General features: G+C 40.2%; 1 protein-coding gene across 2 annotated transcripts in view; it reads right to left on the bottom strand.

Annotated features, from left to right (window-relative positions):
* The window catches only part of sbf2 (SET binding factor 2), an 80352-nt gene extending 67327 nt beyond the window's left edge, over positions 1–13025 (bottom strand). For both annotated transcript variants that reach the window (XM_084015702.1, XM_084015703.1), the window contains exon 1: positions 12879–13025. In XM_084015702.1, the coding sequence (XP_083871828.1) occupies positions 12879–12933 (55 nt within the window). In that variant the 5' untranslated portion in view covers positions 12934–13025. The remainder of the gene's footprint in view (positions 1–12878) is intronic.
* Between the last annotated feature and the right edge of the window lie 2531 nt (positions 13026–15556).

Here is a 15556-nt window from a genome sequence, read left to right as displayed (position 1 = left end):
TTAACAAGCCAAAAACAGCATTTTAAGATCTGTTTCACAATATGCTCTTTGTCACACTGTGCTGTCTGACCTGATGACTTCATCTCAACGTTATTTTAAACTTTCCGTCACTCTTTGACAGCTAGGACACACTTTCTATTTATCAGCCAAGGGGAAAACGTTCTCTTATCAACAGAGTAATAGACATAAATTGAACACATGTGGTCCGTTTCTTGGAATTCATTTAAGTAACGTGGATAAAAGAGATATATATTGGGATTGTGTTTATGCCAAGCACAGAATTCTAATTCAAAGCATTTTGGCTAAATATGACCTTAGTTGAAGAGTCACATATGCTGCAGATTGCGTCAGCTTTTTAGACTCTCATCTGTTTATATCAAACAGGGGAATTCCAAACATAAATATTTGAAATTCCCCCAGATTTTACTATCTGCAAAAAAAAAAGCGAACTGGTTATTGCCGAACCAGACACAGTATTTTGGATTTACTCCCACTCCAATAGTAAAAACCGAGAATGACACGTGTTGATGTAAGCTCGGGACTAAAAACATGTCAAATTGCTATGTGGGTCAGAGAAATCTAAACCAACAAACCCTTTAAACATAATTTGTAACTTACAACTTTGTCTCAAAACTGTAAAAATGTATCCCATAAAAACAAAATGCATAGAGAGACACAACTGGACTTGTTAAAAATATTCTATATTGGGGCAGAGTGAGGACACAGGGGACCACACATTGTAGCACGAATAGCGATGTGCATCCAGCGACTGCTGGTAGTCAAAGCTAACAAAGCATGACCAGCTTACTTCAAGACAAGGAGGCCAGTGGTCTTTTGGCAGTCGTTAGAAGCTCATTAAGACTCTTTGGGGGAGTTTACTTGTGGGTACCTGCAGCTGGGCTGGTGGATCTAGTATGAGATGCCATCCAGCCCTTAATATCTCGAGGTATAAATCTCTCATTCACATACATTGTCTATCACACTGCTTGTGAAGACTTGTTAATGTTAGCAGCAGATGTTATTTGGGGAAGTTACTTATGTCCATTTACAATTCAAATCAGTTCTTATGGCATTTGCTATACTGACTGAATCCAGACTGAACCGTCATATTCTCTGTGGGGGGACTCAGAAAACTACTTAGACTGCTCATGAAGCCCCCGTGTCACAGTTTGGCTAAGAGGTCAGGTACCATACAAATGGTCGACAAATTACTAAAAAGTCCCCCTTGACACCAAGTGCCTGAAGCCTGCTGTCAACAACTCCTTGAAACATGGAGCTCCGTCAAAGAGAGAGAGAAATGAATCACGATGAGGCTCTTGGGCTTAAGTAGAGATTGGTCCTGGTTTGGGGGAGTGTAGGCTTCTTTAAACACAAGGGACCTGGATGACGGTTACGCTGTTGCCTTTGTTCACCTGTAGAGGCAAGCGGAGCGTGTCCAGACAGACTGGTGGTCGTAGAACCACCAGTCCGTCTGACCGTTATATGTCTTCGGGTCTTTTCAGCTCCCCTAATTGAAATCACATGCGCCGAGTGCTCCAAGTTCAAATTTTTTCGACCACGGATGAAAATAAATGACAGAATTCCTCACATTCCACGGGGCTGCACTCGTGTATTAAAACAAGCCGTGCCTTCAAATACTACCCCCCTGATAACTATAAAAGATCCCCGTCAGTGAGGATAATAGAAGCCAGACCTGAAAAGAAACACGCTAATTTGAACATCCGCTAGCAAAAACGGGAGGGAGATGAAGTCCAAAATCAAGTTTATTTAGTTCTTTCTTTTTTTGGCAGGAGCTATTTGAGAAACACGAGCCTGTCCAAGCACACGGCACGCGTGTGATTGTTTAAGAGCGTGGCTCATTTCCAGCTCGATCCAGCACAACCTGTGTGTGCTACAGGTACACAATGTCTTTTTCAACTTTTTGATTAAATACTATACGCGTTTTATTTTTCCTGAAATGCCTTGAGAGACATATTAATTAGGACCCCTAACTAAAGCAGAAAAGTAAGGGATGGACAGTGTTTCATAAATGCCTTTACAGGACGGGTGTAAAACATGGAGCCAGAGGGCCAGAACCGGCCCGCTAATGGGTCCAATATGGCCCATTGGATGACTTTGCAAAGTGTGAAAAATGCTGAGTAGTCATTACAGTAATTCCAATTTCTCAATAAATGCACTGCTATTCCCATTAGTCCACTGGAGGTCTAGCTGTCCTAAGAACAGTAGCAGGAGGGGCTATGTGACACGCCGCCGCCAAGTGTAGGCTCGACATGGGCCGGTTTAAACATTTTAAAACCGGATTGGTATTAAGCCAAACACTGGATCAGTATACCGACTTTAACCATTAGCTGTCGCATTTGCCACTAAGCAGCCCCTCCCATGTGAAACATGTGGCCTTTTTACATAGGAGATTGCACCGTAATCACAGAAAGGAGAATAAAAAATATGCCACGATTGCACCGTTTATCAATAACTTAACAATGCTAGCGTATCGTTCATGTAGAAGCCCCAAGTGGAAAATGTCTTGGTTAAAAAGGAGACAAGTGGACACAAAATTCAACAGTTCCTCTTTCTTCACAGAGGTATATGAGAAGCTGGAGTTCTTGGTGTGTTCACAGCACCTTTCAGTGCTCAGGGAATATAATATTTGGTGCCACTCCTGGGCACAATGGTTTTACTTGTCCAGCCCACTTGAGATCAAATCAGGGCATATGTGGCCCATTAACTAAAATGAATGCAAATCCCTGCCGCTTTAATGAAACACTTGTATGCAGGTTTCCTCTCACTTAATGCATACGCAATTGTTTTCTGTACTGTTGTAGGATATATAGATGATTTCTTAACAAAATGTACCAGTAACTGATACCATGACACCCACAAATTCTTACTGAGGTTTGAGTACAGCTCAAGGTCACGAGTCAGCTAATGAATCACAAACTGTTGGGTCATTCCGTGCCAACTCAGCCACCCATGTACATGACACCTCTCAGATTTTGCTGAAAAGCATGGAAAATATGCCTTATGTTACCAAACAAAGGAATCTGAAGTTTCAGGTCAATATCTCAAACGGTTTGCATTTCATTTGTTGGCATTTTTGGAGGCCCATAACTTCTGTTCTAATAGGGATAGAAGGCTGAGAATTGCTCTGCATAATACTGAGTTATTTCCACTATTTTCATGCTTTATCATCACTAAATTCTCACTGATCTACATTCCAGACTTCTGGAAAAAAAAGTCCAAAATGGTGCATTTTGACGAATAAAATTCATATCAAGGAGCTTCATAGTCAAAGGTTTTATTTAATTAAAAGAAAGAACAAATATGTATCTTTATCTGGTATAAATCCCATTAGGATCATCAAGTGCCCACGTGGTCATTTGGGGGTCCAAATATGGGGTTCCAAAAGAGTCACCTCTGCCCGGGAGGGTTTTTGGACCCCCATAAAACCCCCACCAGTGGTACCATACCCTTCAAATTCATTTTGGCAAGAGCAAAGGTCCCAAATATAACAAATAATCCTGTTTAGAATAAATGTGATCATTCATCGTGGTGCTAGGAGCACCCAAAAAGTGAAAAATAATTTTGGCCGTCAAAACAAAAATTGGACTTTGGTGACCCACCTCTCACCCAAACAGTAAGGAATGTTGATTCTGCCTGTAGAATTGTGAAGTACACATTAGTTATGGGCCTCCAAAAATGCCAACAAATGAAATGCGAAATTCCAATGTGTCAAAAAGGGGTGTGGCACTTGAAATTCAAATGGACGCCACGGGCAAACCGTTTGAGATATTGACCTGAAACATCAGATTCCCTCGTTTGGTAACATAAGGCATATTTTCACCGCTTTTCAGCAAAATCTGAGAGGTGTCATGTACATGATACCCCGATTTTGGCTGTTTTCACATGGAATGACCCTGTTGTTAATATATAAAATATTCAATCTGTATTAGTTTCAAACAATGTTTAATACAAATTCGAATTAGCTTGCTATGGTAATTCAGAAAGTTTATGCAAAACATATTTTACATTTAGAAGATAAATATAATAATAACAACAGGCATCAACCTCAGGGCTGTCATGTATGTTATTATTGATTTATAGTTTAGATTCCACATCCGTTTACACAATACACAATTACACAATATGCACAATACAACACAGGCAAGACTCTCCCTCATATCAAGTATTTGTCATTTGGAGTCTAAATTTAAAATACCAACTCAACACATTTTATTTTTTCAAGCTGGCACTGGCTGATACCAACACAACACTGACTTCAGATCAGTGTCTCTGCAAAAGCAAGTTAAGGTCAATGAAATAATAATAAATGTGTTGATATTTGATTACAGTTTTTGAGTTTCCGTTCTGTTTCAGCAACACTACTGGGACCTGAGCCACTAGTCAGTAAACACCCACACACACAAATATCTGACTTCAGCTGCTTCCAAAGATTGAATGGACCTAATATTTTATGACTGTGTAATTTAGCATAGCCTCAATAAAAAGGGAAAAAACGCAGAGAAAAAGTTGTTAGTCTTTTTTTATTAGAGCAGATGTTTCTCTCTTGAAGAAAAGAAAAGCTCCATTCATCTTCTGATTTATCTTTCTGCCGTTTCTGTTGATTAAATCAGCCAAATACTTATTTTACCATGTATGGAAGGACCACCAATGGAGTTGACGCAACATTTACGTCAGTCTCTGACCTGATTTTGGTCCAGTTGTGCACAAAGGTGGACTGTTCTGAAAAGATATTCACGGATAAAGCATATTCGGCATATGACCTCTTCATCAAAACAAACTCAATGTTGGTGTACTGGAATAAACCAGCAAACTGGAAGTGCCTTTGGTCTACAATATTAATATATTCATATATTACAGAAGGTGTTTCTCTCTTCTGTGTCTGATTGTAATTGGCTGCCAACAGACCACACTCCTGAATCTACTGAGGATTTATACATGGAAGTTATTGCTTTATAAAGTAAATAAGGACAGCCCTTATATATTAAGTTTAGGCATATTGGAAACATGTAAATCATTGTCTGCAATATGAACACACGATTTGTTCTCTTGGACCTATAATAATCCAAATTCAATCAGAATCTTAGGGTTTTGATCATCATTACAGAATGGCACAGTTACTCCTTACTTTGAATAAAAAAAACATTTTAGTGTATTGCTTCAAAAATACAAGGATTATAATAAAAATAGGCCTTTTCCCCTGTAGTTTCCATTTACTGCAAGTTTGAACCCAGGTAAGCTGCCATATGGTTGTATCCTGTACTGACGAGTCATTAGATCGCATCACATCTGCTGTTTTATATCTCTGCATGCAGCCCTTTCCTTTATTTCAGCATGTGGAACATATTCATAGTATGGAGCAGCTGATTGTTATGATCATTTTGGTTCCTCCCTCTGACCTGTTTCAGCCTTTTCCGTTTAAGATTGTCGTTGAAGCATCTGACAATCTTGGTATGTCTCAAGGATGACCATCAATAGGAAATAAACCCATTGTGGATGTCCTTCCAAAATGATATTAGAGATTAGTGAAATAATGATGTCATAAATACCAACTTCAGGGAAGCTTTTCAGCCTCCAAAGTCAGCTGCATCACAGACACCTTAAGGTCATGCCCAGGTCAAAATGTTCATCTTATCATCACTTGCTCTTACCATCATTACTGACTGACTGACTGCCATCAGTCTGTGGGTTCAAACCTTCTGTTTTCTCCTTGTGAAGCCCACTTGCAACTGTGAATAGGGCGGCTAACATTCTGGCCAAAGATGACTCCCTTTTCCAGCTTTCAGTCAACAAATCAGATTAAAGTCCTGAAACAGCCCCTGGTTACATCTGTTGATATAATTATATTAATTATATTTAGATTAGTCTGGGGTTCAACTCCTTATCAGCTTTAAAGACCTAGATATTGCATTCATTTAACTGAAGGAAATCATTTCAGAGCAAGGCATGACCTCATGGATCACAGTGTTTTGTTTTTTTCCTGATAGTTCCACCAATCTACTCCGCCCATCACATTTTATTTCCTCTAAATATGTTATTACTAAAATGTTTCCTGACATGAACTTTGGCATATTTGAATAACCACAGAACGTACAGAGGTCTGTTAGTATAACACCTCGTACGCCAGAGTGGTGTAATGGTAGCCAGCAGAGTTTCCCTACATATCAGTGTTAAACTGTACAACAGAGAGGAAGGAACTCCTCCATTGTGGTCAGGATGCCTCTCACCACAGTCTGGATCCGAGCAAGAATCTGCCTAATGTGGAGCTCAAAAGAAAACAATCACTGGAGGCAGAAAATGTAATCTGTATAGAAGCAAAACAATTCCACAATGACCATCTTACCCTCAGTAACAACCTCAATGTGACACCTTTGCTAACCGCACTCAGCCTGCTGGTGCTGAAATAATACGAGGACTGACATTCGACATAAACAATGGGCTTGGGCAATGAAATGATCCTTCAATGCAATATTGGATAAACGTTAGTGTAAATTTCCCAATAGGCATTATTTGAATAAACAGATCACATATTTGGAAGAAGTTATTTAAACTCAAACTTAAAAAAATAAATAAAAAAAAGCTTAAAGACAGTTTCTTTGGCAAATAAAGGATGATGAAACTGGCGAGGCTGCAAAGTAATCTTCACTGCCTCCCAAAACAGAACTGAGTACACGAAACAACGCGATGCCGAAGCGTCCTCGTTCAGGCCAAAGAAGGCAAAGAAATGAAAGTTTACATACAGAACAGATAATAAAACATATACACTGCTGCGTGAATAATAGATTAAAAGTAAAGCCATTAATCTTATCGCATGAGCACTGAGCAAACTGCCACTTCAGCGTGTGTTGATGTTCCCGCTGATAAAAACAGACTACACAACTTGAATAACTAATGATTTAGAAAACCAACCACAACACATGGCAGCACTTTGAGATCTGGCATCAACAATGAAATCAACATATCCAGCTGTTGAAGGGTCACTAACGACAGTATATGCAAAAAAATATGTACTCTATAGCATTATTTAGCAACATTTTGTATTTACCAAGTCACCAACTAAGCATAAATGAACAGCTGTCGACTAAATCTTGGACGGATAATCAGGAGTTAATAATTTGTTGAACCTTGTTTATGCAACACAACTTGAGACAAAGTGTCAGAAAAACAAAAACAGCCTCTTGGTACAGGCAACTTCCTAAACAACATTCTCATCCTGGGGAAATTGTTTGCCTCGTGAATCATATTCTATTGGTGAGAAATGGGTAATTCTATTCAAACTTAACAAATTAGGAAGCATATATTGGAATTTCCGGTAAATCAGGAACTCAAGCACCCCAGATTTCATCTAATGTTGCAATATGGAAATGGCAATGCTGCGAGACATGCCATGCCATGCAGCCGTTCCCCCGGAACCAGGAGACCATTGTTAAGCTTAAAAGCCCAAAGCCCACAAATGTGTGATGTTGAGTCAAACGGAAATGAAGCCAATCAAAAGGATCACAGTGAAACTACGAACAGAGACTGTTGTAGACCAACACGAGCTTGTAAAAGACTTCACAGCCAAGAATGAAAGACATTGTCTAATGGTGGACTTTATGTCAGCAGTGCATCCAAGTCGAGGGAAACAACCATAGAGACAAACCACAGAAACATCAACATGCGGACATTTCCGGAGCCATTCTAACAATATGCAATACGTGCATAAAAGTAGAAGACAAAAACATGAAACTTCAAATGCTGGACTTGTTACAAGAAATTGCCAAAGCACTTTGATTGTGGGTGTGCCAAGAGAGCCAGCACAGACAAACACTCTTTGAGAAGTAACAGAAAGTCAATTCATGGGGGGGGGGGGAGTGTTTTCGCTGAGCTACCGCTGCCACATGACTAACTATATTATTTATAATTTATTCAGCCCCTTTCAGTTTATTATACTAACACAGTGTTGTACAAACTGATGGCAAAAAGAAAAGTGTCCATTTGGATGACAAGCCATGTCAAAACTACCAAAAATGGAAACTGTCTGTTCCGGCTGCTCATGTTCAACAAACGACAAAATTTACATTGAAAGGTGATGAGCATCCGCCAGCTACAAACACCACAGCTTGAATATGTGAGGTCACACAAATGTTAGCAACATAATTGAAGCAAAGCATAGTGCGTTTTCAGGGAACCTGAAAAGAATATTAACAACTTTAAAAAGCCAGTCTAAACTCACTGCCGACGTGGAACAGCACATAGCTGATGTGGAGGACATTAGGGCTGGGAATCTCTGTGCACCTCACGATCCGATTACGATTCAGATTATAAACCGATTCTCGATGCAACAATTTTTTTGTGTACATTCCCTTGCATGATTAAAAAAAAACATGAAATATGAGTTTGCTACTCAGTTTGCTAGTCACTTCCTACTTTTGTGATGATCATAAAATAAAACCAACAGGTTAATTACCTTCTCTAATATTTAATTAAAGAAAATGCTTTTCTTTGTCACAAGTAGATATGACTTCCTATGAACACAAAATCCTCCTGTTACAGGCGATGAGCATATCCCTGAGAGAAAAACAGTATACTGTAGCCATATACAAATAGTTCAATGCAATAATCAATGCACCGAACAAACTAGGAGTAAAACCAGAGACTGTCGGGGTACAAACAACAAGGTCGCTGCCGTATTTACGCCGAGATGTTATGTTCAGTGTTTACGTAGCTGCTACGGTGTTAGCCTAGCTTAGCTCTGAGCGAACCGAACGCCAAAACAAGCCTTTTTAAAGTTATTTTTGTATCGTCTAAACGGACAGACTTAACAAACCATGACTTAGGACTTTTTACTAAGTCAATGCCAAGGCTGAACACTGCACATAGAGCAGCATACACACTGCACATAGAGCAGCATACACACTTCACTTTCAAACAGAACGATTCCCAAGATCTCTGCCCTCTGTGTGAAGAGTAAAAAAGAAGTATGATCTTATCACATTGATACATAAATGTCCCTTGGGTGCTGAAAATATATTGCAGAGGAGGTTAGCTCAATTTTTCCACAAAACAGTTATAACAGAACCAAGCTTGGCTGAATATACCGACGACGGTTCTCTTAATCTGCTAGACAACTGAGCTTAATGGGAACATTTTAGCTTCTAGTGATGAAATGCATGGAACAGGGAGAAACCTCCAGTTACACAGTGGTACAGAGAAATATTGTGTTTTTTCCTATGGAACACATCAGTGCTGCATTAAAGTGTAGAGACTGCTCTTTTAGAAAAGTTTGGCAATCCTTCCGTGATTATCTTCTTGGTGATTTTGTTGGCATACCACAGAAAGGGCACCCGCTCTTTGTTTCCACAAATATGTCATAGAAACAGTTTTCCTTCCCTTTGACATGCTACTAATGTATTAAAAAAATGCTAATATTGTAATTTATATGTATGTCAATGCAACCCATGTAGGTTAACTAATTTATTTATTCTTGTTCTGTAGATTGACAATATTTGTGCCGCCTGGTTCTTTGGCTTTGTAAAAAAAAAAAAATTAAAGTAGAAGTCAATTCATGACGCTTTCGAAGGATAAAACCTAGAAAGATACTATTCTTGGTACCTATTACAATAATGACTCAAAGGCATTTCTGATTTCTGACTCCACATCGAATGCTTGTATACTGCATCGCTATAGACACTCACAGCCAGAAGTTACCTGCAGACGGAAATATTTTGCTCTCGATCATTTGGAAGTGTTATTTTGGTTATTTTGCAGGGTTGTGCTATGTTACATAAGACTACCCTGAAGTCCTGACCAGAAAATCATGGCCACAAATTTATACGAAGTAGAGATCGAGCATTCCAAAAGCAGTTCTGTTCAATAAAGAGTGACAATTTCCATCGTATTAACTGTTAGAGAAAAGAAGTTGGGCACATGACACTTTTTCCCTTGGCAAACGTGTAATGTGGCAAACGGCACGACAGACACCATTGCCAATAAAGAGAAACAGGGTCCTACTGCAAAAGGAAAATACAGTGCAGGTTTAATTCAGACTGCATCCATCTTAACCAGCGAGTGTATTTTAACATTATTCATGAAAATGATTGCAAGGTTTGTAACCCATAACATTGCCCCCCAGGGAAGCACACACTGGTCAAATTTATAATGGAGGAGCTGCCTCTGGTTCATATGTTACCTATTAATTTTAACATGTGACGCACTAAAATGACAAACGATATATCTTAAGGTAAACAATAAAACTATAAAACTAGACATTGCCCAACTTTCACTTTTCTTCATTTGTTTTATGTCATATCAGTCTGTTGAACCAAGCACAATGATTTGAACGTTAGTTATATGCCTTTCTATACATTTTTCTAAATAGGTCACCAGTTCCACAATGAAAAAGTCTTTGGAAAGAAAAGACTAATATAAGCCAGTCAATGAAACCGGGTTGTTCAATTGCAAGCTGTACTTTATACTTTTACACATTAAGTTTTTCCAATGGAAAAGATTTTTTAATTTTGCAAGTCAAGAAGGCCACAGGTAGTCATAGGTTCGTTATAGTATCATTGAGTTTCATGTGAAACCGATCAGTGAACTACATCTCTGGTCTCATGACAACGAAAAAAACATCTTCTAAATTGACAAACACATGTGTAATTCGTGGCACAATTTAAGCAGGATTTAACAAATCCTTTTTCTCTAGCCGTTGACCACCGTACATATCATTTCCGAAATGCGGAAACTCTGGAAGAGGTTGGATTCAGCCTCTCTATTGGAACTTCAAGCCCACTATACTGTATCATATGCCTCTACAGTACCCTATGTGACCCAGAGAGAAGCATCATCACTGCTAATACTGTATTTGCTTCTACACACTTACACTTCTCTTCATGCAAATATTACTGTTTTACACTTCAACTTTTAAATGATTAAAAATGTGCAGATTCTGCATTCAGGTGTTGATTTACTTTTTGCAGTGTTTCTGATTCAGTGCAAATTGTAACCAAGCATATTAGTCAGCATGCTTAGTGTTTGCTCCATCCATAGTAATGTAACAATGAGAAGTAGGTCAGGCCAGTGGAGCAAAAGCGAGTGCCATGAAGGAGGTTTGGTGATGACCCAGGTATAGGGGCTCTGAAACAAGCAAGCTGGGCTGGGAAAATATGTTGTCTAGCCGACCTACTGCATGTTACTGTTGGAAGACTGGTGTCTATAAGCCAAATTCACTGGGCACAGACACTCGATATTAGAGAAATGAACAGTCATCATTTTTATTATTTATTCTCTATGTTTCAAATCTTAAAGTAATTTTCCACTTGGGGGAAAATCACTCCCACTTGCAAACAAGGGCCCCACCGCGGGGCTCCGACCCAAACCAACAATTGAAACGCTGCATTGCACTCAGCACAAGACAATAAGAACAGACAAGTACAATTCAGTAAGGAGTGGTGTCCCACAGAGAGGCTTACATGTGGATGAGACATAAGCCTGTTGCAGCGCCCTGATCAACCACAATCTGAGATGGCAGGCTCTTTATTGCTTGCTCTCTCTCCACAATCAGTTTCATCACTCTAATCAGCAGCCGACAGCAGAGGGAAAAGCTAGACTTGTGGTCCCGGTGTCTTCTTGTGGTGAGGCTGACTCGATGTGAATACATTCAGACCCTTCGTGTGACGCCAGGAACATTTTGTCCTTGGAGCACAAAAAAATAATAATTTGTCAGTTGGCCCACGCATGCACAGAGCTGATGAAAGACACTGTTTACCTATTGTGCATAGCGCGCTATGGCGGCTAAGAGACTTCAGCTGCTCTGGCCCCACTTTGACACACATTGTGCTGGATGGACGCCACTGAAAGAGGCTGTGAACTCTGTATGGCAGATAAAGTGAATACTTTTGACTTTCTCCAGGCTGCTCACTGAGCAACTGTTATTAACTGGATTCTCACAAGTGGATGATGGGAAATAAATTGCAGGAGGTTTGAGGACCTTGAGGCATCATTTGGGATCATGTGAGATGAAAGGTCTCTCATCTACTGGACTATGTGTGCTTGGAAACTTGTGCAAAAGCTGTTTCCCCTTGGATGAAAAGAATGTGAGGCTGGACCTGGACCTGGAGGCGCAACATGTGAGAGGAAGCATGGGGAGCTCCCAGTCCAGAGCGCCAGAGACGAGGGGAGAGGCGGGATGGGGATCAGTCTGAGCAATAGGACTGCCTTTCCTCACCAGCTGCATAACGTTACGCCCATCGTGAAGAAGAAGTTCAGTACTCTTCCGGCGAAAACAAATATAACACAACAAACCGTTGCGGCTGCGGCGGGTAAAAATAGACCCAAAACAGAGCCTGCGGGACGGGAGAAGCAGCAGCAGCAGGACCGCCGCTGGCGACACCGGGAACCAAACACACAACGCAAACACGTCGGCTACAGACTTGTGTCGGCAGGATAAACACGACACCGGAGTCATCGTGATATCTGGTCTCATACATGACCTCCTGCCAAACGCAGTCAGTCCCCACAGCTGCCAGTGAAACCAGACCCCGGACATGACCAGGGAAAGCCGTCTGCGGGGACAGGATGTGACAGATTTTGAATCCCGTGAAAAAAAGTTTCGATTGATCCAAGTCAAATATCGGGAAACAGCCACCGGGGCTCGTCTTTAGACCTTAACCCACCGGATGATACTCGCTATACTCGCTTTGCTGTGAGTTTGTGAGGAAGGGGGGGACGCCAGATTGTCCAGTGTTCGCCTGGTAGCTGTTAAGCTAACGTTAAGCTAACCGCGAAGCTATCTAGCATCAACATCCCCACACACTGGTGACGAGCTGCACGCGAAGCTCAGCCACGCGCTTCAATCCGCGAGACAAACGCCCAAAACTTACCAGCTTTCTCCTGGTCGTATCCCACGACAATAAAATAGTCAGCGAATCTAGCCATGTCTGCCGCTTTTCCCGAGATATAGCAACACAATTCAGCATTTTTCCTGCTTCCCAAGCACAGCCATGTTTGACAGAAGGAGTGTCACTGCGCCTGCGTGCAGGAGCAGGAGACATCCATGGGCGTGGGTCCCTCAGTTTACAAATACAGCACTGTAGTCCCAACAGAGGCTCTCGATCCTGTGTCCCCCACCTTTTCTACATCTGGGACACCCGCCAGACCACTATAACACTAAATATCACTGTAGCCGTGTGGAGTAGATGTTATCACAACAATGAAGAAATTAATCTAAGTGTTAAATTCATCATATTATAATAATAATACACTATATAGTAATAATAATACACTATTAATCTGCCCTCTTTCTTTCTGTATAAAATCTTGAGTGTCAGGGACACATGCAGACAATAGTTGTGCAATCAAGCACTTGTCAAGGATAAATACAAGTAATATCAAAATACACTACAAAAAGGATTGATTTTCCTTCATTGGATGACAAAGCTGCTCACATGGCAACATTTAAATGATCGGGGGTTATTCCATTCAATAACATATTTGTGTGTGTTTTATTCAGCCAATTTAATTTCATGCTTTCTTGCTTCAAAGTGCTCCTTCAGAAACATCATTATTAGCTTGTGTTCTAAAGCTGCTCTGCCAAGCTGGACATGGTTGTGTTGTGACATACAGTGTGCAGGACAGGATAAACTTGTGTGATTAGTGTCAAAATATTGAATATTTATGAAAGCAGGAAAAGCTGTCGCAGCGACTAGCACATTGAAAGCAGCACTGCAGCTAATGTGTGTGTGTGTGTGTGCGTGAGACAGGAATGCAAAAGGCACTTTCTCTGTCAACAACAGCAGGAACTGCAACCATTTTCGACAGAATTGTCTTTCACTCTTTCTGCTCTCTTCTCCAGAACTCTCTTTATTTGTTGCTGTCCTTGACTCCCTTTGTTTCTAACCTACTTGGTTGGGGTTTTTCTTTTGTTTGCTGATAAACGGAAGATGAGGTAGTAAAATAGTTGAACCAGAGCCAAAAACATGAAGAAATGCATTCCGGGCATTTGTGTTTGTAATTACACAAGAATGACGGGAAAGTCATAAGACCTGAATCAACACACATTGCAACGTTATAAACCTGGTTCATTATGGCATTATAACAATTATGAATCACCTGTCAAATGTGTGCCATTGGGGTTGACACACTTTTTCCTGACACACCTGGCATTAGTTGCTCAGGTTTCCGGAAACACATACCTGTTCATCCCAATATAATGCCATACAAAAACCTGTCAGCTATCCTATGACAGCCACTTCACGGAGGACAGGCAAAAGATTTCTATATAAGGAGCCAAAAAGCAACAGCAGAATTTTGTTTTCGTGATTGCACAATCTCCTGTTGTAAACTAAACTAAGGGGATTACTTATCTGCTGGAGCCAATTATCATTACAAAGTGCTTACAAAACATTTGCCGGTTTACGGCACATGTGTTTGACATTTATGTATTCTTTGAGTTGGGTCGCATGAGATATAAATACACCCAGGAACAATATGATATGAATTATGGCAAACTGATATGCTGGAGTGGAATGTCGAGTGTTCAGTATTTCAAAAAGTATGTTGAAAGACCCCAAGGGAGCGCTTTTCCCCTTCACTGAAACGGAAATCAAAATCAAAACTGAAAGCGTTACTTAGAGCGACACAAAGCTAATCATCACCATACCTTTTGGAAATTTCTGCGCTGGAATTTCTACACTGATAAAACCAAATGTTTTTTCCTCTGGTATTTACAACATTTCATACTCTGACAGCACGGGGGTCGGATTATTTTCTTTTTTTTGGCATCACATACTCAGTGTTTCCGGGGTGTAGATGATCTCTTCATGAAATATGATCATCTCAGTCACAGATCTCAGATATTGATCTAGATTAGCTGTAAGGGAGATGGAGACTGTAAGGGACCAAAGTGGAAAACTCCATGTGTTATTTGTGATGGTACTTTCTGTTTATGTTCCCCCCCTGGGGCTCATTATCCACATCTGCCTCGTGAACCCTCTGACAGGGGGGTTGTTTTGAGCAGATTAACATGAATACAAATCAGAGAGAGCAATATTGTTTTTCTGTTCCTGTGTAGCTTTTACTTATTTTGCTTTAACGTGTACACACATGGAGATAGTGTGGTCATGCTAAACACGCTGCATGCAGGTTTCGATTGACTCATGTGTTGACCATCCCATGGAGTCAAATCATGTGAGGGTGAGGCTTACAGGCAGACTTGTTGGCTCCCCCATTATCTCCAATAGATTCTCGTGTATGCATTCCCAAGGCAAAAAGTGATTATTTCAAATTTACAACAGCAAAAAAAAAAAAAAAAAAAATCAGATGAGCTTTTTAAAAGAATGTCTAAGCCAATATTGCTCATATGTCTTAGATTGTTGTTCAAGTTCATTTTCTGACTCGAGGTTTATTTTAAGGTAAAATGTAAAATTCCATTTCTCATTTATCCAAATAAATGGTAAGTCTGGGGGTCAAATATTTGCTTTATACAAACAAATACATTGAGTATATTGTGTTAACAGTCGGGCATACTTATATTTAATAAGTGACTCAATGCTTGTCTTTT

Source organism: Eutrigla gurnardus (assembly GCF_963514095.1).
Source record: "Eutrigla gurnardus genome assembly, chromosome: 1".
NCBI classification, from domain to species: Eukaryota; Metazoa; Chordata; class Actinopteri; order Perciformes; family Triglidae; genus Eutrigla; species Eutrigla gurnardus.
This window is presented reverse-complemented; position numbering and strand designations above follow the sequence as displayed.